Source organism: Lacerta agilis, chromosome 2 (genome assembly GCF_009819535.1).
Source record: "Lacerta agilis isolate rLacAgi1 chromosome 2, rLacAgi1.pri, whole genome shotgun sequence".
NCBI classification, from domain to species: Eukaryota; Metazoa; Chordata; class Lepidosauria; order Squamata; family Lacertidae; genus Lacerta; species Lacerta agilis.
In genome coordinates this window covers 101,848,150-101,876,110 of record NC_046313.1, presented here as the reverse complement: position 1 = coordinate 101,876,110, position 27,961 = coordinate 101,848,150, and the positions used below count along the sequence as shown (strand labels likewise).

The following is a 27,961-nucleotide window of genomic DNA, read 5'->3' as shown; positions in this document are numbered from 1 at the left end:
TCCATTGTCCGGGCCGGGCCGGGCTGGGCCCATGGGCCCTGCCGCCACGAGAGACGCCCAGCAGCCGCCCAGCCGGCGGGGGGCCTGAGGCCGAGCGCGGTGAGAGAGAGCCTGCGGGCGGGCGGGGAGGAGGAAGAGGAGGAGGAGGAGGGGAGCGGGGAGGGGAAGCCGCCCGGCGGGCGGGCGGGCGGGTTTCTCCCGCGGAAACAGAGAGGGAACGGGGGCTGCCGCTGCTTCTGCGTGGTTCTGTGTGTGTTCCTTGCAAAGCGGGGAGAAGGAGGCTTGCAAAGCATTGCCGGGCAGGCTGGCATTTCCTCCGATATCCCCCCCCCCACCGACCGCTCCTGCCCCGCCAACCCACAGCCGCCTTCTACTCCTGCCCCAGATCCAACCCACACTTCTCCCCCCCCCCCCTTCCACCTCCGATGCATGCAGGGCAGCCGAGGAGGAAATGCGCGCGCGTGGGAATGAGAGAGAGAGCGAGCGAGCTTGACAGCCCCTCTTCCTCCCATTGCAGCAGGTATCCGTGGGGCCCCCGCAGAGCCAGGGGTCAGGGGTGATGGGTTTGCTGTGAGCCGCCCTGAGATCTACAGGCGAAGGGCGGTCTACAAATGCAGCACGTCAGAATAACAATAACAACAACAATAATAATAAGAGGAGCAGCGTTGTTGTCCAGCAACATCTAGGGAGGGCCCACTGGGACAATGTGCCCAACAGCAGGGCAGCAGGGGATGTGGTGTGCGGACTTCTCTGTGCCCCCCACCCCCAGCACCATGAAGATAGAGAGAGCCGCCTTGGAGGCGGCTTGACAGCTGCTTTGCCCAGGTTTCCCCCTCCCCTGACAGCTGCTGCCCTGCTGTTGGGGGAGGTGGCCTGGCGTGGGGGAGCTTGGCTCTTCTGTGTCTGCTCTTCTGCCCTGCCCACCTATGCTGGGAAGGTGCCACGGAGGTAAAGAAGGTCCGGGGAGCGAAAGGCGGGTAGCCTGATGGCCGCCACCCGTTGCCCTCCTGGTACACCGCAGGGTTACTTGGACAAAGGTGGTGGCATACTGGGTTGGCGTTTTTCTCTGCCTTCTCTCCTACCCACTTGTTCTCCTATGTGGCAGAGGGTGCCTTGGAGATAGGGAAGGTGGTGTGTGATGGGAGCAGCTTCACAGCCACCTGCCGTCCCTCCTTTCTCCCTTAGCTATCGTTCTCCTTATAGCTGCTGGCACAGCGTGGGATGGGAGAGGTAATGTAAGGTTTGCAGTGTTTAAAGCGGGGTAAAGCCTCTCTATCTGCTTTCCTATCCTTTCTGTGCTAATTCTTGTTCCTTGCTCCAAGCAGAGGATGCCGCAGGTGAGAAAGGCAATGTGGGAGTTATCAGGGCCGAAAGGTGTGGTGGGCTGATTGGCGTCCTTCAGTGTTCTCTTTCAGCCCTTTTCTGTAAGAGAACACTGAAGGACGCCAACACACACACACACACACACACACACACACACAAACACAGAGTGTACTACCAAAGGGAAAGAGCAGTTGGGGGGATATTGTTTTTGTTTGTTACTATGTTGCGCATTTTTGTGTGTGTGTGTTTTTTTTTAAATTGTAAATTGTGATCCTCGGATGGATGGCGGTAAAGAAATGTAGTAAACAGCAACAGGTGCAACGAGTAGCTGGAGGCTGGCACATGCACACACAGGCAAAGCTTGGGATTTTCATTCCTAGTACAGTATGATTCCTGTTGTAGAAAGGAAGTCAATGCAACTTGGGTTGCCTGACACCTTTTCCCATTAATTTTCATTTCCTCTCCAGCTAGGGGACACCATGGCATGACATGTGGAGAGAGAGCATGAGCAAGAAGTGGCAAGTGACAGGCATTCTCTCACTTCCCTTTTTGATGTTGCTATCAGTTGCACAACTATGGGTAGTATTAAGTCAAGGGCCGTTTCATGTTGCTAGCCAGACTTTCCTTGTCTTAGTTGTCATTCTCTGCAGCTAGCTTACATTAAAAGCCGGGGCGAACAAAAGCCTTCAGAGCCGGTGCTGAAAAGGAAGGGCATCCTGGGAAGAGCATTCTGCATTGTGGTGCTTTGCCACCTACTGCACTTCAGAGTGGGCCTTGGAAGGGGGATATATTCATGGGGAGAAAAAGGTAGCCCTTCAGATACCTGCCTATTCGCAGCTTTAAAGCTGAGAACCAGTAATGGATTGGGGCCGGTCGAGTTGTTGCAGAACTTCTGTTACATGTTTCATTCTGCCAGTTGCAGTTAACAATCTAGCCACTGTATTTCATCCCAGCTGAAATTCCAGAGTAGTCTTCAAGGGCAAGTCCAGCATATAGCACATTTCAGTAGCCCACATGGGATGTTACCAGAGCCTGGATAACTGTGGCCCAACTTGTCTCTTATGCAGCTGGGGAGCAGTGGGAGGATACCTTGAGTAATTTGGTTAATGCTAATACTTTCAAACTCTTTCCCTTCCCCACCACTGCCAGACTCCTGCTGCTTTAAAATTTAGTGGTAGCAGCGTGCCTAGCAAAGAACAGAAAATGCAAGTGAGAAGGATCCCTGTCTAGATGCCTTGGATGGAGTGGAGAGAGAAGACGGGAATGGATAAAGGGGTAAAAATGGCTTTGAATGTTGCAGGACATCACAGGTGTGAAGGCCACAATATATATATATATATATATATATATATATATATATATATATATATGTGTGTGTGTGTGTGTGTGTGTGTGTGAAGGCAAGGCAACTGGCCCCATGCCTTAGAAATAGAGGTGGACACAACAGGGACTTGCTACATGGTTGTGGCTTATTGGTGGCATTTTTGGAGCTGTGTGCCTTACCTTTCCAGTTTGCATGTTTACCACGCCAAGCACTATTCGACGTCCCCTGCCGACAATGCTATATTAGTTGACTCTGTGAGGCTGGAGTACAGGGAAGTCAGCCGGCAAGAAAGTGAAGAGGTTCAGGAAAAGCTTTGCTGAAGAAGTGGGCTTTGAGGAGTAATTTGTAGGAGGAATGGAGAAAAGCTAGACCAGGGATGAGAACCTCAAGGCTCTCCAAATGTTAGACTGCAGCTCCCTTCAGCCGCAGCCAGCATAGCCACCTGTCAGGGGATGATGGGCGTTGTAGTCTGGCAACACCTTGAGGGCCACAGGTTTCCTGTCCCTGAGATAGACGGACAGGAAGCCAGAACCCGTTCTGCTCCCTGCACAACCAGCAGAAATTCCTTAGATGGGCTGCATCAGGCAGGGTGAGTAGAATAACATCCCACGTCCCTAGTGCCCAGATGGGTGCTGCCTACATTTCTCCTTGCGTGATTTAGCAATAACCTAGGAGAAAGGACGAGGTGTAATACCTGGTTAGGGGAAAGATGCAGTACAGTTCTGTGCAAATGTTTTGCGCAACAGCCTCTGATGTGATTGTCACGCTTGTGCCAGTCTGCCGCTGGGAATTGGCCTGGTCCCCCGTGTGCATTTTGTGCTAAATCAGTCTGGGGGTTGAGTAGGTCCTGCTAGAAGCCTGCCTGCGAAGGCCCTGGCTCCTCCTGGCACAGGCGTTTTGGGTCTGGGTTGGGGGTGGCAAACCGTTGGCAGGTATCCGGGTGGTGCGCCAGCCCTGACCTGTCCTTGGTTCCCCTTTCCCTACAGAGCTAGCAGGCGCCATGGGGGTGGACTTTGACGTGAAGACGTTCTGCCACAACCTGCGGGCCACCAAGCCGCCGTACGAGTGCCCCGTGGACACGTGCCGCAAGATCTACAAAAGCTACAGTGGCATCGAGTACCACCTCTACCACTACGACCATGACAACCCCCCGCCCCCACAGAGCACCCCTCTGCGCAAGCACAAGAAGAAGGGCCGGCACGGCCGGGCGGCCAACAAGCAGTCGCCCAGCCCCTCCGAGACCTCGCAGTCGCCGGGCCGAGAGGTCATGACCTACGCGCAGGCCCAGCGCATGGTGGAAGTGGACCTGCACGGCCGCGTGCACCGCATCAGCATCTTCGACAACCTGGATGTGGTGTCCGAGGACGACGAGGCGCCCGAGGAGGTTCCGGAGAACAATAGCAACAAGGAGAACACGGAGACGCCCTCCGTGGCCCCCAAAGCCGGCAAGCATAAGAATAAGGAGAAGCGTAAGGACTCCAACCATCACCACCACAGTGCCTCGGCGGGCAATATGCCCAAGCTCCCAGAGGCCGTGTACCGGGAGCTGGACCAGGACACGCCCGACGCCCCTCCTCGCCCCTCCTCGTATTACAGGTACCAACTGTGGGCTAGGGGCACCCTGTGGTGCTGTGGTTCGGAGGGCTTTGCAGGGTCATGTTTGGGTTTTGATTGTGTCCTATGTAAGCAACTTAAGAGATTCTTCTTCTTCTCATATTATGTGGTATGTTGTTAGCATCCATCTGTCTCGAGAGAGACAATGGCGTTCGCCTCCTGGGTTGAAGTCAAACCACTGGAGAATAGGGCTGGGTGATATCTTGTTTTTCAAAATCGCGATATACCACCAGCTAAGCTGTGGGTTAAACCACAGAGCCTAGGGCGTGCCAATCAGAAGGACGGCAGTTCGAATCCCTGCCACGGGGTGAGCTCCCGTTGCTCGGTGCCAGCACCTGGCCACCTAGCAGTTCGAAAGCACATCAAAGTGCAAGTAGATAAATAGGTACCACTCCAGCGGGAAGGTAAACGGCGTTTCCGTGCGCTGCTCTGGTTCGCCAGAAGTGGCTTTGTCATGCTGGCCACATGACCCGGAAGCTGTCTGCGGACAAACGCCGGCTCCCTTGGCCTATAGAGCGAGATGAGCGCCGCAACCCCAGAGTCGAACACGACTGGACCTGATGGTCAGGGGTCCCTTTACCTTTACCTTTAAACATTGTGATATACAGTACCGACATATCACAATGTCTGAAATAAGGATGGAGCTATTGTACAGGCATTGTCTGGCTTCACGGTTTCCCCCACATTGTGATTTTTTTCCATAGCGCACAGGCACACACATCATGATTTGCAATATGTTGCGCCAGGTCAGAAACAATGGGACCGATATCACGATATGGACTTTAAACTGGTTTTGGGCTAATGTATCGATATATCACCCAGCCCTGCTGGAGAATCGCAGTGCTGCTGTGACTGCGGAGAGTGGTAACTCGTAGCTGCTACCTCCTGTGTTGAAGTGACCTCCCTGGGGCACCAGCCTGGGCTGTGTGTGGGGAGGTCCTGGGCTGCCCCCAGACAACAAGACCCGCCCCCTCCCAGCCTCGCTGGTGTGGTCCAAAGGAAAGCAAAGCAGTATGTTTGGCACCAACGTGGCTGCAGGAGTTTCAGGAAGGAGGTGTACAAGGTGCCTTAGAGACCTCGCTCAGGATTTGTGTTGGGTTTACTCCTCAGCCTTTTCTTCTCCTGATGGTATCCCGCAAGGCAGTGGTGGTTGAGGACCAGAGCTTTCCTTCTCCTAGGTGGGCTAGGTGTCCCCTTAAGTGGTGTACAATATTGTTAATCATCTCCATCCAAGCTGAGGTTCTCAAATGGGGAGGAGAGAGCACTCTAAGGAGGTGCTGCTGAGGATTTCTCTGGGGGCCTCGCCGCTCCGCTCTCAGAAGGCATCTCCTTGGCTGTGCCTTGTTGCAGCTTGGAGACGGAGGCAGCCTGTGTCCCTTGGGCAAAGGAAGATTTCTTCCCTTCCTAACAGGAGGGAGGGGGGTTGCACCTTGGGAGGAGAATCAGGAGCAGCAGTATTCCTACTCAGTGGTCACAGGATTCCCTGGCACCAGGGGGCAGGGTAGAAAGAAAGTGCTCTTGCCTGGAGAGACGCCTCAACTCCCCAACACCACCTTCCTACCCCCTGACTTTTGAGAGGTGCATTATGCTGAAGTTGGAAGACTTTGTCTGATTGCAGCAGTGTTCCGCCCAGTCCGGTTCACTCACCTGTAAGTAGTGCGGCCGCTTGCACGAAAGGATTTCGACAGAGTGACGTGATAGGTTTCTCCCCACCCCCCACCCCAGGTCAAAGAAAAAAGGGCTTGGATGGCTGTGACCAGAATTCTCAGCATAGAGGAAGAGGGATGGCATGCCGAGCTCATGCTGTTACTTAGCTAATTCTGCCAGGAAGAGAGCATTGAAGCAGCCGGTCGTGGCTCAGTCAGTAGAGCATGAGACTCTTAATCTCAGGGTCATGGGTTCGAGGCCCACACTGGGGGAAAGATTCCTGCATCGCAAGGGGCTGGCCTAGATGTCCCTCGTGGTCCCTTCCAACTCTAGAATTCTATACATAAAATGGTGCAAGTGGACAAATGAAAAGTGACTCTAAACGTGGAACAAACTGGCAACACTTAGTATTAGGCTGCCAGTCAAAATCTGTCCTGTTGTGCTCCTGCTTTCAGGCCGAGGGGTAACAGGTCTCCCTCTGTAGGTCAAAACAACCAAACCTTAACATTTTTTAAACAGACTACGTAGCTTCAGAACTGGGCCGGATGCAGGTCAGCACAAAAGATGCAGAGGTAGGGCAGTGTAGTGAATTCTTGATTCGAGAAAACGGCACACAGCTCAGCGACACATCCCGACAGGGCTTGCCCCTACAGAGCAGTTGCCAGGACCGATGGTCAACTTCTTTACCCCATCTAAGTCCCCTCCCTCTGCCAGACCTTTCCCCAGCAGCCTCAAACTACGTTGGGGCACCTGCAATCTCTGTTCCGCCCTTTGCATCGCCTTTTGTGTCCTTGGAGACAACGAGGGAGAGGAGCTTGTCACAGCAGGAGAGTCATACTCCTGGGATTCTCCTGCAGCCTCTTGCCCTCCCTGCCTCTGCTTCAGCCTCTGAGTCTGAGCTGCTCCCTGTCACAGGCTCCCCTTGCTCACTAAAGCTTGTTGCTTCTTCAGCATCCAACCATTCCTCCCTCCCATTCTCCCTCGGACCTCTCCTCAGTGTCCCACCACCAAACCCCAGGCTCGGAGCCTTCCTCCTCTGGGGCTTCCCTTTTTTTTGGGGGGGGGAGTCTCCCAGCTGGTGCTTCCCACCACTCCTCGTCATCTAGCCAGTCCCTGACACCTAGCACTTAAAAGGGCAGGCCCGGGTGGAAATGATGCAATTTACAGCCAACAACCCTACAGGCCAGGCATAGGCAAACTCTGGCCCTCCCGATGTTTGGGAGTACAATTCCCATCATCCCTGACCACTGGTCCTGTTAGCTAGGGATGATGGGAATTGTAGTCCCAAACATCTGGAGTGCCGGAGTTTGCCTATGCCTGCTATAGGCGCTCCCATCTCTGTTTCCTCCCCCGTCACTTTTCTCAGTTGTAAAGGCGCTCAGTGGGCCCCCGGTCACCGAGCCTTGTGCTTTTGTCCCTTTCCTTCCCCGCTCGCCCCAGATACATTGAGAAGTCGGCCGAGGAGCTGGACGAGGAGGTCGAGTACGACATGGACGAGGAGGATTACATCTGGCTGGACATTATGAACGAGCGCCGGAAGACGGAGGGCGTGAGCCCCATCCCCCAGGAGATCTTCGAGTACCTGATGGACCGGCTGGAGAAGGAGTCCTACTTTGAGAGCCACAACAAGGGGGACCCCAACGCCTTGGTGGACGAGGACGCCGTCTGCTGCATCTGCAACGACGGCGAGTGCCAGAACAGCAACGTCATCCTCTTCTGCGACATGTGCAACCTGGCCGTGCACCAGGAGTGCTACGGCGTCCCCTACATCCCCGAGGGACAGTGGCTGTGCCGCCGCTGCCTGCAGTCCCCCTCCCGGGCCGTGGACTGCGCCCTGTGCCCCAACAAAGGGGGCGCTTTCAAGCAGACGGACGACGGGCGCTGGGCCCACGTGGTGTGCGCCCTCTGGATCCCGGAGGTGTGCTTCGCCAACACGGTGTTCCTGGAGCCCATCGACAGCATCGAGCACATCCCGCCCGCCCGCTGGAAGCTGACCTGCTACATCTGCAAGCAGCGAGGCTCGGGCGCCTGCATCCAGTGCCACAAAGCCAACTGCTACACCGCCTTCCACGTCACCTGCGCCCAGCAGGCCGGGCTCTACATGAAAATGGAGCCCGTCCGCGAGACGGGGGCCAACGGGACCTCCTTCAGCGTCCGCAAGACGGCCTACTGCGACATCCACACGCCGCCCGGCTCCATGCGGCGCCTGCCCGCCCTCTCGCATAGCGAAGGGGAGGAGGAGGAGGAGGAGGAGGAGGACGGGAAAGGCTGGAGCTCGGAGAAAGTGAAGAAGGCCAAGGCCAAGTCCCGGATTAAGATGAAGAAGGCGAGGAAGATCCTGGCCGAGAAGAGAGCGGCTGCGCCAGTGGTGTCGGTGCCCTGCATTCCTCCCCACAGGTAGGGCGCCCTCTCTTCCCCACCCCAGCCGCTCGTTCCACATCCTTAATAATGAGATGGGACCACATCACGAAGCGGCAAGGTCGTCGTCTGGGTTACTTGGGGCTTTGCAGGCCGGTCTGTACACAGCCCAGGCAAAAGAAAAATAATCCCTGGGTTTTTATTACTTAGTATTATCTGTATATTTGCCCTATACCTATCAGGGCGGTTCATGGCATAAAAGTACAATATAAAAAAAATCACTAAATACATAATAAAATAAGAACAGGAGCAAACCAATAATACCCCACACCCCTGCACCCATTTAAAGGGGCATCGGATGTCAATCAGCATTTGGGGAGCCTAATCCAGAGGCCTGCTATGTACAAACTGTCTTGAGCCACATCCACTTGAGACAAAGACGTGTTGGGTGCCTGTGAAAGGGCTGCTTTTTTATTTACTATGTTCGCAGTTCGTCTACGTTCAAGGTAGCGTTTTAGCCTCAGAATAACCAGTGGGATAATCTCCAGAGAGGCTGCTGGCCTGTCCAAGGTCGCTGTGCAAGCTCCACATCTGGTCAGGGGCTTAAACTGGGCTTTTCTGAGACCCTGCATACACAGCTGGACTCTGGCTCCCATCGTCCCTGACCATTGGCCTTGCTGGCTGATGGGATTTGGAGTCCGGCTTTATCTGTGGAGGGCCACAGGTTCCCCATTCGCTTCTCAAGCTACTGCGCACGTGGTCTCTGCACGAGGGTGCAAGTCACGTATTTTATTTTATTTTTTACCATCATGGGAGTTATGTTCAGTAAGTTTGCATGCGACTGTTCAAGATTTAATTTTTAAAAATAATTTAATATATATTTTTCTGCTCAAGGAGAAGCACTTTGGGAATAAGTGGAGAAGGGCCACTACTAATGTTGTTATGGACAAACATTTCAAGGAGTTAGGGGCTGTGCTTTTTTTCTGGGGGTACCGGTTTTTCTTTTTTTAAAAAAACAACACTGTTTAGGAGTATGTACTTATTTTATCCATTTTACAGAAATTCATATACCGCTCCGCTGTCATGAAACCTCTGAGCGGATTACTATCAGTTAAAACGAACAATTTTAAAACATTTTAAAAAATAGTCCATAAACAGCACCCCATTTTTTTAAGTGGAGGTGGTGCTCCTATTTCTTCCTTTGATGAATCCATTCTGTGTTCCCTTGGAACCCCGCTTTTGAATTTGTCTCACCTCCGTGGGAAAAATGGCAAGGTAGCAAATTACGCCATGTTGAACGTTGCATCTCACCCCTTGCCTTTCCCTGCAAGACCAATTGCAGCTGTTAAGAGTCGTCAACAGGTTTTCCACACCTATCAGCTGATCACCCATTCCCACCACCCTTCTGAGTAATACCCCTCCCCACTCCCTCACTATATTTAAGGGTCTGGTGACTTCCGTTTCAGTGTATCTGAAGAAGTGTGCATGCACAGGAAAGCTCATACCAAGAACAAACGTACTGTAGTTGGTCTCTAAGGTGCTACTGGAAAGAATTTTTTATTTTATGTTGCTTTCGCTGCACGGTAAAAAATGCTCTCCTGCTGGACGGCAGTTCTGCGATCCTGTCCGTTGGAAGCAGGAAACAAGCCCCGGCAGTGGTGGGTGTTTCCTCTGCTGTGTGTCACCACAACCCCAAGGGGAAGGGCCTTCCCCTTGTTGCTTTGCTTGTGGGTTTCTCAAGAGTTACATGGCCGGCTGCACCTGTTAACAGAACACTGGTCTCGACGGACGCCGGTCTGTTTTGCCGACAAGGCAAATCTTTAAATTAATTTGTCGTTGCGTACTTCTCGAGCGCCTTTTCCAGGGTACAAAATGCTTTAAAAAAATACAGAATTCCATCCCACCACAGCTAATGAAGCCAGCCTTTGTAGCAAAAGTGAATTGCCCGCAAATCTGTACCTGAAGGTTCTTGGAGGATAAGGCTGTCAATAGCTACAAGCCTTACTGGCTAGAAGATGCTCCCTTCAGGTCCAGAAGCAACACGCTTCTGAGTCCCAGTTGCACCAGCAGCTAAGAAAGCTATTGCCCTCATGTTCTGCTTTGCAGGCTTCCCATTTGTTCAGTCGTTGAGTCGTGTCCGACTCTTTGTGACCCCATGGACCAGAGCACGCCAGGCACGCCTATCTTCCACTGCCTCCCACAGTTTGGCCAAACTCATGCCAGTTGCTTCGAGAACACTGTCCAACCATCTCATCCTCTGTCGTCCCCGTCTCCTTGTGCCCTCCACCTTTCCCAACATCAGGGTCTTTTCCAGGGAGTCTTCTCTTCTCATGCCAAATGTGGTGTCGTGGACTGGGGTGTTCGACTAGGAGCTGGGAGACCAGGGTTCAAATCCCTACCTGGCCGTGAAGCCTGCTGGGTGGCCTTGGGCCAATCGCAGCCTCTGAGCCTAACTAGAATCATACAGTGGTACCTCGCAAGACGAATGCCTCGCTAGACGAAAGGGTTTTGCGATTTTTAGGTGACTCGCAAGACGAATTTTTCTATTGTCGTGCTTCGCAATATGAATTTTTCGCAATACGAAACGACTCGCGGAACGAATTAATTTCGTCTTGCGAGGCACCACTGTAGTGTTGATGCGAGGATAAGATGGGGGAGGCAGAGAACACCTTTGCCCTCTTGAGGAGAGGAAAGGTGAGATATAAATGCAATAATAAATAAATAAATAGAATAACATTACTATTTTCCAGGGCAGGGGCTCCCAGCGGTTCTGTTGCTGCAGCCACCAGCCACTCGTCTTCCCGACTGCAGAGAAGTGCTCTTGTCCCATGCAGGGGCGAAGAGGCAAGTGGCAACTGTGGCTCGGGGTTAAGCAGGGAGACAGTGAATTTGCGGTTTAGGAGAGATTGGAGGCCAGGTCAGATCCAAAAAGTTGCCCACCAAACCTCAGTCATCCCAGGTGCATCCTGGTGCTTTTGTTGGCGGTGCGATGTATTCAGGAAAGGAGTTCCACCCCACCAGATTATTGATTTTTTTTTCCCACTCTCAGACTTCGGAGGCCAACGATGGGATGCCAAGCAGGCTATTTTAGCCAAGGAAATTCCATGGAGAAAGTTGGTGGGTGGATGTTAGCCCCTGTTCAGGATCTAACCAGGTGCCACATCCATTTCACAGGCTGTCACAGGCCGGGGCAAACTAATTTTAGCCTCATCCTTCACCTAGCTCAGGGGTGGGGGACCTTTGGCCGTCCAGATATTTTTGCAGGACTACAACTCCCATCATCCCCAGCCATCACAGCTAATGGCGACGGATGATGGGAACTTGTATTTTCTGGCAACATCAGGAAGGCCTAAGTTTCCCTGCTCGTGAACTAGCTCCTTGGCGGCCTTTCCTCTGGTCTCCCAGCGGCGCACAGATGGACGAATTCTGAAGCAGGGCAGAGAGAAAAGGCCACTGCAGAACTCTCATTCACCAGCAACGTAGCAATAATAACATTAACGCCTCTGACGTTTATAGTTGATGAAAGTGGTGGAAAAGGCTGAGAGCTAGCAACACGGCCAAGGCTGCTCCACGACCTTCCAGTTGCGTAGGAGATTTGAACCCAGGTTTTCTATCCATCTCCAAACCTCGCTGCCGGTGTGTTCTGCAGCACAGTAACGCCGCTTAACTATTTTCCTTAGGCCTGCGGTGCCATGCCTCCCTGGCCTTGCGACACGACCGGTTGACCCCCTCCCCGCTCCGCCCCTTCTCCCCCTGCAGGCTCAGTAAGATCACCAACCGCTTGACCCTCCAGAGGAAGAGCCAGTTCATGCAGAGATTGCACAGCTACTGGACCCTGAAGAGGCAGTCCCGCAACGGAGTGCCCTTGCTGCGCCGGCTCCAAACACACCTGCAGTCGCATAGGAACTGCGAGCCCGGGAGGCCGGCTCCTCCTCCTCCTCCTCCCGTGTCCAAGGCTGAGCAGGTACGTCTTCCCTCGAGGTTTGGGGCCGGGGCGAACCTGTGGGGTTGGGGGAAGAATGGGGTGTCACTGCCAGGTGCCTGCAGCCAAGAGCGAGGCCCTCTAGTGCCTGGCCACCCGCTTGCCATCGTTTGTTGGGCTTGAAGGAGCATGGGGTTGTGCAGGAGAAGCAATGCAGGAAGAAAAGCCTTTGCTGCCGCAGCGAGACATGGTGGGTGCGGGGGGGCTTACGGATTTCCTCTGGCCAAGGCCGGAGCCAGCATGAGCTTAACCATAATCGACCAGCTTTGCATGTGAAAAGTCCCAGGCTCCTTCTCGGCTGGCGGGAGGGTGGAAAGCCCTCTTCCATGACCATAGAGTTGCCGCCAGTCAGGGTAGACAGTCCAGGCAGGGCGCTCTGTGCAAGGCAGCTCCGTGCATCTTCCTTCCTTCTGCCAGGAGGGAGAGAGAAGGCACCGGGCCTCCTCTTGCAAACCCGCCAAAGGGGTCTCTTGCCCTCGCCGTGCCCCGTTCCGCTCTGGCATTTGCCACTGCCCCCCTCCCCCCAGCTCCTGGCAGCAACCCTGGGCGGAGCCAGCTGCCGCTCTTCTTTCGGGAGCCGTGGAAACCTGGCAGGGGGCAGGGATGCCCCTTCCTCTCATAGACTCTGATGTTCCTGCAGCGAGATAACACAGAGGATAAGAACTGGGCCCTGAAAGAGCAGCTGAAATCCTGGCAGCGCCTCCGCCACGACCTGGAACGAGCGCGCTTGCTGGTGGAGTTAATACGCAAGCGGGAGAAGCTCAAGAGAGAGACGGTAACCGCGGCGGGAAAGGGAGATCGGGGCGTCCTCTCCTGGGGAGAGCCGGGAGGGAGGGAGACACGCTTGGCGTGGACTGGCGAGAGGGAAGTGTTGGACCTCTGCAGCGTGGCCAAGTGGCATGATAAGAGGGGAGCACAGGGCTTTGCTAAGGGAGTTATGGGATGCGGTGGTAGAACCCTTCCTGAAGGGGTTGTCTGAGGGGTGTTTGGGGAGGTTCCAAGCTTCTCCAGATAATAATAATAATAATAATAATAATAATAATAATAATAATAATAATAATTTTATTATTTATACGCCGCTCATCTGGCTGGGTTGCTCCAGGCACACTGGGCAGCTCCCAACAAAATATTGAAAAGGCAACAAAGCACCAGCCGTTAAAAACTTCCCTGTGCAGATGTGAATTGTCGGCTCTAGTGCGAATTCTGCTCCCCTCTTGTTAGCGCCCAGTTCCCGTTGTCCCCAAAGCTCGCTCCCAGGCCGTGTTCCGACATGGCAGGAGCGAAGCAGCACCAGGATTGCCCATGATGCACCTCTGCATTCCCCGGGAGGAGTTGGGGGGGTAAGGATGTATTACAGCAGCGCATTGGGGGGGGGGGTTCCACAAAAACAAGATCCACAATGGCAGGCCAGCTGTCCCAAAGACGGCTTGTTCGCCCAGCGCAGAGTTTCAGGGGACTCCCGACTTCCAGCAAGCCCCAACCAGCACAGCCAGTGGGCAGGGACTTGGTGGGGTGGGTGGGGAGTTGTAGCACCTGGAGGGTCACTGGTTGCCCCCCCCCGCAGCCCCTCTGCCCCTGGGCGCTGGTGCTTTCTAACCCCATGCTACTTCAGAGGTCCCCGGCTGAGGCGCAGCGGACTGTCCTAGGGACCCAAGAGCTCAATGGCTCCTCCCGCTCGTGTGTTTCAGATCAAAATGCAGCAGGTGGCCCTCGAGATGCAGCTGACCCCTTTCCTCATCCTCCTGCGCCGGACGCTGGAGCAGCTCCAGGAGAAGGACACGGGCAACATCTTCAGCCAGCCGGTCCCGCTGTCTGAGGTAACAGAACTCTACGAAGTAAGAACCCCTCCACCCCCAATTTATACTTTGCTCTGTTCCCATCCAGCCCTGGCGCTGGGCCTGTCCTGTCCTGTGCCCCCCCCCCCAACAACCCTGATCCTCCCTTCGCACGCCCACAGGGTTGGGCCGTTGTGTGTGCGAAAGGCACCGGAGGCCCCGCTGGCTGGGCAAGTTGCTCGAATGTACTACGGTCCAAAAGCTTCCTGACAGGGTTAGACGCCGTTTCCAGGCCTGGTGTCAGTAGATGGCCTCCTTGCACCTCCGTGTTCTGGGACGGCCCACTGCTGACACCTGCCCTGGGTCCTATTTTATATATATATAAAAAAAACCACCCACGCCCACTCCAGTTGGCCGCCATCTTTGTTTTTGGTAATGAATGAGAAGGTAAATTTTAACACCACCATGAGAGGGGTGGGTTGCGGTCAGTGCCGCTACCAAAAATTTCTTCAGGAATTATCCGTTTCTGGGAGTGTTTGCAGGGTGAGGAGAGGAGGGCGGCCAATGGGTTGAGTCACCCAGGTCAGCAAGATAAAAACCCTGAGAGTTTCCCGTGAAGGTGCAGGGAGGGGACACAGGTTGGCAATCTGAACTCAAGCTAGACTGTTCCACTCCTTTTGATTTTGTATGGGGTTATGTGACTTCTCTTATAGAAGAGGATCTGCTTGCCCTACAGGCTGGTCACCACCGGGGGGGGGAAATAATGACACCATTGCCCAGCCAGACCACTGTTAGAGCTTCTACACACACACACAAACAGGCTGGAGATAGAGGTTCACAAAGTCCTCGTTCTGGTCATGCGGAAGGCAGTGAATGAGTTCGAGTCTCCCTGTTGCTTGTTTATGTAGGACCAAGTTAGATTCCCAACATGGCCAGTCCTTCACACTCTTCCTCTGAAAGCAGTGCTGCTATTTAAGATCAATGCGTCCTTCGTATTAAGGAACTAAGGAGATCGGAGCACGCATCTTTGTTGTTTTTAATTTCAGTAAATACAGAAAGTAGAAAAGCTACGAAGAAGCAAAACTCAGTCTTCGAGGGATACCTTGTCTTCATCAGAAAGAGGGGACAATTCAGTCCAGATTTAGATTCTGCTTCTAGGTTGGGCAGCTGGGAAGGCAAAAATATACAAAATCAGCGCCACTCCATCAAAGTGAATTGTCTACTCTGAAGCCAAAGTGTTTTTTTTTTTTTTAAGGTTCATTTTACATTTCCCTTCTGACTGTTGATGAAATGATGAAAAACAAATTGTTTGAATAGATCACTGCAGGCCGGGGCAAATAGCTTACTGAAAATGTCTCTTCTTTTAATTTTAATTTTTTGCTTCTTCTTAGCAGTACAAACTTGCCATCAGATCAAGCTTGCTCTATTCCGTCCAGTACAGCATAATTATATCTATATATAAAACTGTTTTTTCCCCCTGTCACACCCTTTATTATATATGGGAGGAGGATGCAGGAACTGTCTTTGCCTAGGAAAAGGAAGAGGTTTGTCCCCAGCCCTTAATCAGGGTGGTTGCTTGCAGGGCCTGGCAAGAGGGGTTTTGGAGAACCTCCTGAGATGCAGAGAGAGTTGTGTGTTGAGATTGAGGCCTATTGAGAAAGGAAATTGAGAGATAATAGGTAACCAGGTATGACGAGGAAGACTGCAGGCAGACACTTTTAGACACATTGGGGGACTTGCAGCACATGCAGGGGAGCACAGGTTGGGAGCAAGGTCCCAGACCGCTTCATGAGCTTTGCTGTTGCTTCCCCTCACAAGTGACCTGCCTTTCTAAATGTTCATTATTATTATTTTTTTGGAAGGTGGGGGGTGGGAGAACACTGTTCACGGGGCCTTGGGGGAGGAGGGTGCCCATCTTTGTGCGCCCGCGCTGAATGGCAGTGCCCCTTTCTCAGTGGGGAAATTGCTCCAGATTGGGCGAGAGGCTTTCGGGGAACTGCTTCTAACTTTTATTTCGTCTTCTCTTGGAGCAGGAATTCCCCACCCCGGGGCGGCAGTCTACCCCAATCTCTTAGAGCCATGCCGCTCTCTCTCTTTCTCTCTCTGCCCGCTGCAGGTCCCTGACTACCTGGACCACATCAAGAAGCCGATGGACTTCTACACCATGAAGCAGAAGCTGGAGGGCTATCGCTACCTGAACCTGGACGAGTTCGAAGAGGACTTCAACCTGATCGTCAGCAACTGCTTGAAGTACAACGCCAAAGACACCATCTTCTACCGGGCAGCCGTCCGCTTGCGGGAGCAAGGGGACGCCGTGCTGCGGCAGGCGCGCCGGCAAGCAGAGAAGATGGGCATCGACTTCGAGACGGGCATGCACTTCCCCATGGCCGGGGACGAGGCGCCTCTGCGAAGCACCGAGAACGGTCAGTATAAGAAACGTCCTCGGCTAATGCCCAGAGGTGGTTGGTGGCTGCCCGGGAGAGGGGCAGGGAAAGCTTCCCCAGGTTGCCTGGGCAGAAGCTGGCATTCACTTGGGTTGGATCCTCTGGGGTGTCCGAAGAGGGGACCCCCCCCCGCCTTTTCTCCCCGGTGAGGTTGCCGAGATGCCTTTATCCCAAAGCACAAAAAGGGTTTTGTGGGAGGGCTGAAGCTTCTGGCAGTGTTGGCTGCGTGCCCTAAGGCAGTGTTTTTCAACCACTGTTCCTGGTGTGTGGGAAATTACTTTATATATAGTCAATATAGGCACAGAGTTAAATTTTTTAACATTTTCTAATGGTGGTGTGCCTCGTGATTTTTTTCATGAAACAAGTGTGCTTTTGCCCAAAAAAGGTTGAAAAACACTGCCCTAAGGGCACGTAGAGGGAGGCACCCGGCTGCCGTGATTTGAGCTGCTGCGATTTTAGAAAGTGGCAGGCCTCTTGGGGAATAAGTGAAAGGAGGGGCTGGGCAAGAGGAGACTCAGGGAGGTAGATGGAAGTGGTCCGAGTGCGAGAGGAGGAGGTCACGGGGTTGAATTTGGAAAAGAGGAAGGCTAACTAAGGGAGACTTTTCCAGAGCTGCAGGGTTCTAAGGAAGTTGGAGCTTGGGCCAAAACTGTCCCGTTGCAGCAGCCCACCGGCAAACTTGTATAAGGGCTCTCAAAAATTGCAGTTTGGTATGTTGACAAGCTGCCAGGGGTGGCTTGCAGAATTTCAACCACTAGAATCCCTCTTGGCAACTTTCCCCTTCCTCTCCCGTGCAGGAAAAGTCCCAAGACAAGAGGTTGCCAAGCGGCATCTGGCTCACTTCTTTCTTCCTTTTACGGGGCACAAGCATTAAGCAATGCTCCAATGTGTATCTAGGCCAACAAACAAGAAGGCGGGGTGGGGGGTGGGTGGGATTCATTTTCCTCCAGGATGGAAAACGCCGTGATGTGCTTTCTTTACACAAACCATCCTCCGGCGGTCTCTCCTTTCTCCCATCTATCCTCCCACCCGGCAACTTACAATTACCCTGAGCCTCTACGGTTTGTTTGTTTGTTTGTTTGTTTGCTATCTTGGCTTTTAGCCAAGAGTAAAAGGACCCCATGTTGTCTTGAATCCTTTTAGCACTGAGCCCTTTGTATTATGGGTTAGACCAGGGGTCCCCAAACTAAGGCCCAGGGGCTGGATGCGGCCCAATCGCCTTCTAAATCCAGCCCACGGACAGTGTGGGAATCAGTGTGTTTTCACATGAGTAGAATGTGTCCTTTTATTTAAAATGCGTCTCTGGGTTATTTGTGGGGCATAGGAATTGGTTCGTATTTTCCCCCCAAAATATAGTCCGGCCCCCTACAAGGTCTGAGGGACAGTGGACTGGCCCCCTGCTGAAAAGGTTTGCTGAGCCCTGGGTTAGACTTAAGAAACTGCCCTCCTCGTTGCTTTGTGACGAAGAGGATGCAAAGACAACAACAACAACAACAATTTATTATTTATACCCCGCCCATCCAGCTGTCTTTCCCCAGCCACTCTGGGTGGCTTCCAACAGATTAAAAACAGAATAAAACATCAAACATTAAAACCTTCCCTAAATAGGGCTGACTTCAGATGTCTTCTATAAGTCAGATAGTTGTTTATCTCCTTGACATCTGAGAGCTTCTTTAAGAGCTGTTGGTACTGGTCTTGTCCTTCAGTCTTCAGCACCCCTGTCTGAAAGTTCTCTTTGATCTGCCCCCTAAAGAAAGTATGCAGACGACCATGTTTTTCATAAATATCTTCATTGTTTGTTTGTTTTTAAATCGCAATATTTAATTTATTCATCTTTGCAAGAATTACGGACCAGTCTGTTTCCAGACCATATCAGTTTCAGCCTTTCCTTACACCCTGGATGTTGTTGGACCACAACTCCCATCATCCCTGGCCATTGGCCATGCATACTGGGACTGTTGAGACCTGGAGCCCAAAACATCTGAAAGGCACCTGGCTGAGGAAGGCTGGTTTGCATGTGTTCAGAAATAAATTCCTTCCTTCCCATCTCCATATAGATCTGCATTTAAAAAAAAACAAATCCATATCAACACGTGTACTTCAGATGTAGCTTTCAATCCATTTTCTCATAAATACACTATTCTAAACATAAATTTAAAAATTCCAGTAGCACCTTAGAGACCAACTAAGTTTGTTCTGGGTATGTTTTCGTGCGCATGCACACTTCTTCAGATACCTGCATGCACATGAAAGCTTATACCCAGAACAAACTTAGTTGGTCTCTAAGGTGCTACTGGATTTTTTTTTTAAATCCCCCCCCCCCACTGTGTCAGACCAACACGGATACCTACCTGAATATTCTAAACATATTTTGTCTCAAAGGGACATATTTCTACATGTATTTTATTCTTTTTTTAAAAAAAGCACTTTCATGTGTGTATCTTGATGCTTTTTCAAGTCAAGAACCGTACTGCAAAATTCAGAAAAGTGCAAAATCTGAAGGATAACTCTAGTCAGATCTGCACATCAGAGAGGTCAACCATCAAAGTCCGGTATATCTGTTTCTTAGAACTTCATATGCTGCTCGCTTTTCCACATCATTGAAACTGTTGGTGAGGCTTTCACCATGCCTTAAGACATTGGCAGCCAGTAGCCCGATGAGAATTATGTATAGGGCAGTGGTGGGTAGCCTCAGTCCACGGCGGCCATCCTTATAGCTAGGCTGTTAACAGTTGGACTCGCTCATGCCAGAGTGCCCCAGAGACAGATGGTCCTACAAGCTACTTTTCCTTGTGCTTGGCTGCTGGAAAGGAGGAGGAAACCGAACAGATCTTAAGATTTACCCTCAGAAATCTGGAAACTAACCAACTTTCAACGAAAGCAGGTGGGGATAGAAGCTACCGTATTTTTCGCTCCATAAGACACACTTTTTTCCTCCTAAAAAGTAAGGGGAAATACCTGTGCGTCTTATGGAGCGGATGGTGGTCCCTGGAACTGAATTGCCCAGGGGCCAAAAGCAGATTGTGCTTTTTATTTTACAAAGAGAAAAGGGGGTGTTGAAAGGACCCCGCTCAGCAGCTGATCAGCAAGAGATCGGGAGAGAGATAAGAGTCCCGGCTCCCTTTCAGCCCCGCCCTCCTTTGTTGAATGTGCTGCAGAGGGAGGTTGTTTGTTTCCCCAGCGACATGTAACTGGCTGATTAGATTATCTGTCTGGAAACAGTAGAAACAGCTCCCTTTCCTTCAGATTTTTCAGAAATGTGAGTTAAACCCCATTAAAATGGGGCTTTTCCTCTTTGCTTTTCCCCCTTTGCAAAAAAAGCTGCAAAACCTTTAGCTGATCCTCAAAAAAAACAACAACCCAGGGCTTTTCCCTTTGCAAAAAAGCTGCAAAACTTTTAGCTGATCCTCAAAAAAGCCAGGGCTTTCCCCTTTGCAAAAAAGCTGCAAAACTTTTAGCTGATCCTCAAAAAAAACAAAAACAGGGCTTTTAGAGGAGGAAAACCAGAAATTTTTTTTTCTTGTTTCCTCCTCTAAAAATGAGGTGTGCCCTATGGTCCGGTGCGTCCTATGGAGCGAAAAATACGGTACTTGAATTCCCAGGGATTTGAAATGCACCTAAAACTGCATGCATATGGAATTGTGGAAGGCAAGTGCCCCCATCCTTACCCGTGATGCTTTCCTGCTTTCTGTTCCCCGCCCCCTTTTAGGCACTGAGATGCTGCGTAACAGTGTCAGGCCTGGGGAACCTGTGGTCCTCCGACTGTTGTCCCACCCCAATTCCCAATATCCCTGGCCGCAGGGGCTGCTGGGAGTTGTAGTCCCGTAATGCCCAGAGAGCTACAGTTTCCCCCCATCCCCTGCCTCCTTTCTTTGCCTCCCGGGTTCTGGTCTCTCCTCGGTCCATCGGCGGAAGCCCCCTTCTTATACTGGGCTTTTGTTTCCTTGTTGGTGCAGACGAGGAACGGATGCTGCTGTCTGAGAACCAGAAGCACCTGCCCCTGGAAGACCAGCTGGGCCTCCTGCTGGAACGCCTGGCCGAGGTGAGCGCCGGGAAGCAGAGCGTGGGCCGCTGCCGGCGGGCCAAGATGATCAAGAAGGAGATTACGGCCTTGCGGCGCAAGCTGGCGCACCAGCGGGAGTCGGGGAGGGATGGGCACGGCCCCCTGACCCGCATCATCCTGCCGGCCCATAACCCCTGCGAGAAGGACACGCAAACCGACAGTGCCGCCGAGGAGAGCAGCAGCCAGGAGACCGGCAAAGGTGGGTGGCGGGGCCTGAGACCGCATGGAGGAGCCAGTTCCCGGCCGGGGGTTGCTCGTACCACAAGCAGGGTCCTCCACAAGCGGGAGGGGCTTGGCCAGGGGAACGGTGCAGCACTTCCTCCTCGGGAGGATTCCCAGAAAATAGTGCACAGGCATCTGTCAGGGGCACTTCAGTTGATGATCCCTGGGGTCTGTGAAAAGGGGCACGGTGAGCAGACCCGGGCTGAGGTTCAAGGTGTAACACCCAGGGCTGGGCGATACCTGGTTTTCAACGTCATGATATTGGGCTTGCCAATCGGAAGGTTGGCGGTTTGAATCCCTGCGACGGGGTGAGCTCCCGTTGCTCCGTCCCAGCTCCTGCCAACCTAGCAGTTCGAAAGCACACCAGTGCAAGTAGATAAATAGGTACCGCTGTGGTGGGAAGGTAAACGGCGTTTCCGTACGCTCTGGTTTCCATCACAGTGTCACGTTGCACCAGAAGCGGTTTATTCATGCTGGCCACATGACCCGGAAAGCTGTCTCTTGACAAACGCCAGCTCCCTCGGCCTGAAAGCGAGATGAGCGCCGCAACTCCATAGTCGCCTTTGACTGGACTTAACCGTCCAGGAGTCCTTTACCTTTACCTTTATTGTGATATATCACCAGCTAAACATTGTGATATACTGATATATCACAACGTCTGCAATAAGGATGGAGCCATGTAGAGGCATTGCCTGGCTTTGCGGTTTCCCCCACATTGTGATTTTTGCATTACACACACACACACACACACACACACACACACACCATGATTCACGATATATTGCCAGGTCGAAAAACTATGAAACCAATATCACAGTATGGACTTTGAACCAGTTTTGGAAGATACGTCACCCAGCCCTAACAAACATAACGATTCACGATATATTGCCAGGTCAAAGATTATGAAACCAATATAATGATAGGGATTTCAAACCGGCTTTGGATCATATATTGACATATCACCCAGGCCTAGTAACATCTTCCTTGGCATCAGCCCTAATAGATTCCCAGTGTTTACCCAGCGGCTCATAGACTGGGATCTGCCACTTCCTATTAGTGTTATCCCCTACTCTGGAACTCCCGAGATCTGTTCAGTGGCTGCTGTGGGTGACTCCCATCACAGCAGAGGGGGCCGCTCAGCGTATAGGGGGAGCAATCCCTTCGAATGAACCTGTTCAGCTTCCAAGGACAGGCGGTGGGGATACTGAAGGGAAGTGCTCATGTTCATCCTCTGAGCAATGTCACCACTTGCCCTTCCAGGCCTTGGCCCCAACTCATCCTCCACGCCTGCGCATGAGGTCGGCAGGAGAACATCGGTGCTTTTCTCCAAGAAGAACCCCAAAACGGCCGGGCCCCCCAAGCGTCCGGGGCGCCCGCCCAAGAACCGCGACAGCCAGCTGGCTCCGGGTCACGGGAACAGCCCCGTGGGACCCCCTCAGCTGCCAATCATGGTGTCCCAGCGGCAGCGCAAGAGGGTGAGGAGCCCGCGGCCCAGCTCCACCTCGGACAGCGACAGCGACAAATCGGCAGATGACGCTCCAATTGGTGAGTGAGGAATGGGTCCAAGTTGAGACGGTGTGTGGACGGTCTTCCTTCCACAATGAGTCCCCTGTTACGAGTGGAGATACTTAATATTGGAAGGGAGGTGGGATTTGCTGCAAACTCTGCATGTGTGCAAGGAAGGAATTAAATAATGCAAACCTTTTTCGTTAGATTGTGCCCTGCAGGTGTAGTTCAGCATCAGGTAAAGTGGCGACAGTTTGATATGAGGGTATTTCCTGTGTCAAGTTAAGCATCTTGTCCCAGTTAACAAAGTGGTAAAAGTAACGTCAACAGTGAAAAGAGAGGGGCTGGGTCTTCTGGGAAGCCAATGGGGCACAGAGGCTGAAAGTATAATAATAATAATAATAATAATAATAATAATAATAATAATAATAATAATAATTTTTTATTTGTACCCTGCCCATCTGGCTGGGTCTCCCCAGCCACTCTGGGCGGCTTCCATCAAATATTAAAATACATTTAAAATATCACGGATTAAAAACTTCCCTAAACAGGGCTGCCTTCAGGTATTTTCTGAATGTCAGGTAGTTGTTTATTCCCTTGACCTCTTATGGGAGGGCGTTCCACAGGGCGGGCGCCACTACCAAGAAGGCCCTCTGCCTGGTTCCCTGTAGCTTTGCTTCTCATATATTGCTGGGAAGGGCACAGAGAGATGTAAAAAGCATGAAGGGGGAGAACAGGGGAGGGGACAGAATAGATAAAAAGAAAAGCTTGTAATGCAGTGTTTCCAAACTTGGTTCTCCAGCTGTTTTTGGACTACAGTTCCCATCATTCCTGACCAATGATCTTGCTAGCTAGGGATGGGAGTTGTAGTCCAAAGACCCAAGAGTGGGAAGCATTGTTGTAATGCAGGCTTCCTCAACCTCAGCCCTCCAGATGTTTGAGACTACAATTCCCATCACCCCTGACCACAGGTCCTGCTAGCTAGGGATCATGGGAGTTGTAGGCCAAAAACATCTGTAGGGCCAAGGTTGAGGAAGCCTGTTGCAATGCATGCATCTGTACTTTCACAATTTGTAGTGTAACCGGCTTTCACAATTTGTAGTGTAACCGTTTGCCAGGTAGAAAGCCATTGCATTTGTCAACTGGAGAAATCAGCTATAGGTATAATATCGGAGCCTGTTGTGATTTGCCCTTTTTCTTTCTCTTTCTCTCTCTCTCTCTCTCTTTCCACAGACCTGCCAGCCAACGGCTTCAGCAGCAGCAATCAGCCAGTCAAGAAGAGCTTCCTAGTTTATCGCAACGACTACAACCTTCCTCGCAGCAGCTCTGAATCCGAGTCCAGCAGCACAACTAGCAGCAGCGCCGCCTCGGACCGTACCAGGTACCAGGAGATCCTTCCCATTGCACATTGCACTCCTTTAGCCTAGGTGAACGGGGCAGGATAATAGGAGTGGCTGGATAGTCCCAGGTGAGGCAATTTCCCAGGTGGCAAGTGTGAAATCTGTAAACTGTCCTTCCAGTTTCGAAGGGAATCTTGTCAGACACATGCACCGCCCTGCCACAAGGTCTTGGCACAACCGCTCGCTGGGTATACGTTGATATGTTCCGGATAATGGTTGCACAGAAGCAGAAGAACTGTGCCACAAGGAAATGACTGATTTAGCAAAAGTAGTGGCTTTGACAAGGTTCTAGGCACTGTATCGTGAGTCATGGATCAGGCAGCTGTAAATCCAGGCACTGTTCCAGATGAAGCAGTGTACACAACACACCTTTCAATGCTGCTTGTGTTGTATGCCTCTATAAAAAGAAATTTACACCCATTTCAAGGCTATGAGTGACTAGTAGTCAAGTTGCCTGCATGCTGTTTCCAGTATCAGGTTGGCCGCTGCAGGAAACAGGATGTGGGATTAGGTAGGCATCTGGTCTGCTCCATGAGAGCTTCTCTGACGTATGCCGCAATGAGGGGCTGGGGACATTTTCTTCACTTGCCATGCTTGCCCAAAGTTCTAGTGGCAAGATCAATAGTGGCATCGAATGCAGGAAGTTCCGTCTTGGACTTCCCAGGGAACAAGTCTCATTCCCTTCCCCCTTCTGCGTTTAAGAAGAAGAAGAAGAAGAGTTTGGATTTGGTATCCCGCTTTTCACTACCCGAAGGAGTCTCAAAGCGGCTAACATTCTCCTTTCCCTTCCTCCCCCACAACAAACTGTGAGGTGAGTGGGGCTGAGAGACTTCAAAGAAGTGTGACTAGCCCAAGGTCACCCAGCAGCTGCATGTGGAGGAGCGGAGACGCGAACCCGGTTCCCCAGATTACGAGTCTATCGCTCTTAACCACTACACCACACTGGCTCTCACCACACTGGTTTGAATGCGGAGGTAGCAATCTCCCAGGCTTCTGCGGAACGTGGAAAGTTAACGTTACTTCTGCTTCCTCCCATTTAGCACAACTCCCTCCAAACAAGGCAGAGGGAAGCCCTCTTTCTCCCGCGTGAATTTCCCGGAGGACAGCAGCGAAGACACGTCAGGAACCGAAAACGAGTCGTACTCGGTGGGAACCGGCCGAGGGGTGGGCCACGGCAGTGAGTATCCGGGGGCAGCGTTTCCTCTGCTTTCCTCTCTGGAGATGGGCTGGTGAGAAGGATGGCAATTACACCCTGTCCCCTCTCGTTCTGTCTTTGTGCAGTGGTGCGGAAGAGCATCAGCCGATCGGCCGGCTGGCTGTCCGAGGATGAGGACTCCCCTCTGGATGCCCTGGACCTGGTGTGGGCCAAGTGCAGGGGTTACCCCTCTTATCCGGCACTGGTGGGTTTGATGTGCATGCCTGCATACGCACTGATGAGGGTTAAGGAGGTCGCTAGAAACCTTAGCAGGGGTGATGCAGCTTTGGAAACAATAGTAGAAAAATGAGGTTATGAACCAAGTGGAGGTTCAAGGACAGGTCTTGTGAGATAGGAAAGTTTAAGCAGAATAGAAAATGCTACTTAGTGTAGAAACCAACAGAAACACAGTATTCAGTTGTTGTTTTTAATGAACTTTTCTAATTAGTGCGGAGAAAATATAGGGTAATTTTGTGTGTGTGTGTGTGTGTGTGTGTGTGAGAGAGAGAGAGAGAGAGAGAGAGAGAGAGAGAGAGAGAATTCCGACTCCCATCAGCCCCAGCCAACATGGCCAATAGTCAAGGGTGATGGGAGTTGTAGTCCAGCAACATCTGGATGAGCAAAGGTCCCCAGCTTCTGCCTTACTACCTTCTGTCAGTGCTTTTTTTTTGTTGAAAATTGAACTCAAGATTTCAGCCTCCACATCCATAAACCCTAAACTGTACAACCATACAATCAGTTTGCCTAATTAGTACCTTTTAGCATAAGCCTGGTGCTAACAGAAACGTTAAATGGTTGTCGCGTTAGTAATTTATTCTAAACACAACATTTAAGTTTTAAGATTGCGCACTTCTCTAATTCCTCATTACTATGCATGACACATAATCTAGAGCCTTTGAAATGTTTCCTCTACACCCATGAAGGACAGAAACCTGCTTTAAGGGGAGAAGGGGCAGGAAGAATCCCAGAAAGCAAAGGTTTGGGGGGAATCCCAATTCTGTGACCACCAGCAGCATAGTGAGCGGTGAACAACTCAGGCTGCTTAACATGTAAAATAATAATATTTATTTATTTATTTATTCATTCATTCATTCATTCATTCATTCCCCAACCACTCTGTGCAGCTTCCAACAAAAGATTAAAATACAATAGTCCGTCAAACATTAAAAGCTTCCCTAAAGAATGCTGAGTTGCCCGATTTGTTTTTATGGCTATTAAAACCATTGTGTTTATTTGTCACATTTCTATCTCCTCCAAGCAGTTCAGGGCAGTCAGTTTGCATGCTGTGTGGGTTGCAGGCTGAAATATACAGACTTGCACAAGGCCAGCTGGTGAATTTCAGAGTTAAACTGGGGCTTGAACCTGGGAATTTCCCCACTCCACCACTATGCGGGTCCACTGTCCCTCAGACCTTGTGGGGGGCCAGACTATATATTTTTTTTGGGGGGGGGGGGAATGAACAAATTCCTATAACCCACAAATAACCCAGAGATGCATTTTAAATAAAAGGACATATTCTACTCATGTAAAAACACGCCGATTCCCGGACCGTCTGCGGGCCACATTTAGAAGGCAATTGGGCCGCATCCGGCCCCTGGGCCTTAGTTTGGGGACCCCTGCCATACTGGTTCTCATCCCTTCCTTGCAGGCCAAGCATCAGCCTGTGTGCGCAGCCTTTCCTTGTCTGGTGTGTGTGTGTGCATGCTCAACGGTTTCTCTGTTGCAACATCTGATTGTCTTCTCTGATGTCTGATCTTCCCCTGTTGGCAGATCATTGACCCTAAGATGCCACGGGAAGGGATGTTCCACCATGGCGTCCCCATCCCCGTACCCCCCTTGGAGGTGCTGAAGCTGGGAGAGCAGATGACTCAGGAAGCCCGGGAGCACCTCTACCTGGTCCTCTTCTTCGACAACAAGCGTACCTGGTAAGGGCCCACGACCGAAGTTTGCAGAGATGGGGGGATGCTATGTCTGGGCAGAGCCAAACCAAAACCTGGTGGATAAAGTTGGGGGTGGAGCTGCCCCATACCAAGAAAGGATGAGGGGCGGGGGCGAGACTTGGGAGAATGCGGAAGCCCTCTCCCTTCAGGGGAGGCAAGCACCCCTAGTGAGTTTGGGTCGCTCCGTTTCCTTTGCAGGCAGTGGTTGCCCCGCACCAAACTCGTGCCCCTGGGTGTGAACCAGGACCTGGACAAGGAGAAGATGCTGGAGGGGCGCAAGTCCAACATCCGCAAGTCTGTCCAGATTGCCTACCACCGCGCCATGCAGCACCGCAACAAGGTGCAAGGAGAGCAGAGCAGCGACTCCAGCGAGAGCGACTGACCCTCACCGGGGCTCCCGCCAAGGCTGCTCGCTCGGTGCAGCTGGACTGTACGGGAGAGGGGAGCGGGGAGCTCCAGCCTCGAGAAGCCCGGGCCTTCGGTGGCCAGGCTGCGGGAGCTTGCGTAGAGCACCCAGCGGCCCCTCCAGTGTGCTGAGCACACCCACAGAGCACTGTGCCCTCCGTGTGGGCAAGCCTACCTCTTGTGCCAGCCTGCCGTTCCTTGTTCCATGCCTGGAATTGCCCTGACCAGCTGCGTGAGCAACACCCAGCTGCCTGTATAGCTCCCAAGGACAATACCCCACTGTCTGGGTCCTGAGGTCCCCTGGGCCTTTGTAAAATACTGTACAATAGTGGGAGAATGTAAATTATTTGGGCTGCTCCATAAACACTCACCAACACACAGACCCCGGTCCCTCGTTTCCCTGCATCATAGTACCTGCCCTGATCCATTATCCTTTCCTCGGCCCAGTCCTACCGACACTCTGCAGAGCAGGGCCGCTGTCTTCTCACTCGCACATTTTGATACTATAGCTTTTTGGAACCTGGCTCTGCCTGATCTCCCCCCCCCCCTTGCCCTGTAGGCCCCCGGCTCTTCTTTCTGCTGCAGCCGGGTGGGCATTTGTACTTGTATTTATTTTGGAGGAAGAAGATCTCTATCAATTCTTAGAAAATAAAATGGCTCTTTTGGAACCAACGGTGTCTGTTTTCTCTCTTTCTTTCTTTCTTGTTACCAGAAGAGATGAGGAAAAGTGTTTTGCTTTTTCATGTTCTCCTGCCTTTTCTAT

The 27,961-nt window shown here is 51.9% G+C and overlaps 1 protein-coding gene across 3 annotated transcripts; it reads left to right on the top strand.

The window, feature by feature from the left end:
* Positions 1 to 27,870, top strand: BRPF1 (bromodomain and PHD finger containing 1). 3 transcript variants are annotated; one of them, XM_033141418.1, is made up of 14 exons: positions 1 to 99; positions 3,634 to 4,243; positions 7,349 to 8,305; positions 12,026 to 12,230; positions 12,871 to 13,023; positions 13,937 to 14,065; positions 16,140 to 16,446; positions 20,424 to 20,729; positions 22,013 to 22,297; positions 23,492 to 23,639; positions 24,699 to 24,835; positions 24,940 to 25,058; positions 26,624 to 26,778; positions 26,992 to 27,870. In XM_033141418.1, the coding sequence occupies exons 2-14, from the start codon at positions 3,648 to 3,650 to the stop codon at positions 27,173 to 27,175; spliced, it is 3,681 nt and encodes a 1,226-aa protein (XP_032997309.1). In that variant the 5' UTR covers positions 1 to 99; positions 3,634 to 3,647; the 3' UTR covers positions 27,176 to 27,870. The 3 variants fall into 3 exon arrangements, with proteins under 3 accessions (XP_032997309.1, XP_032997307.1, XP_032997306.1); XM_033141416.1 differs by having other exon boundaries at positions 2 to 99; positions 12,889 to 13,023; positions 13,937 to 14,083; XM_033141415.1 differs by having other exon boundaries at positions 2 to 99; positions 13,937 to 14,083.
* The last annotated feature ends 91 nt before the right edge of the window (positions 27,871 to 27,961 follow it).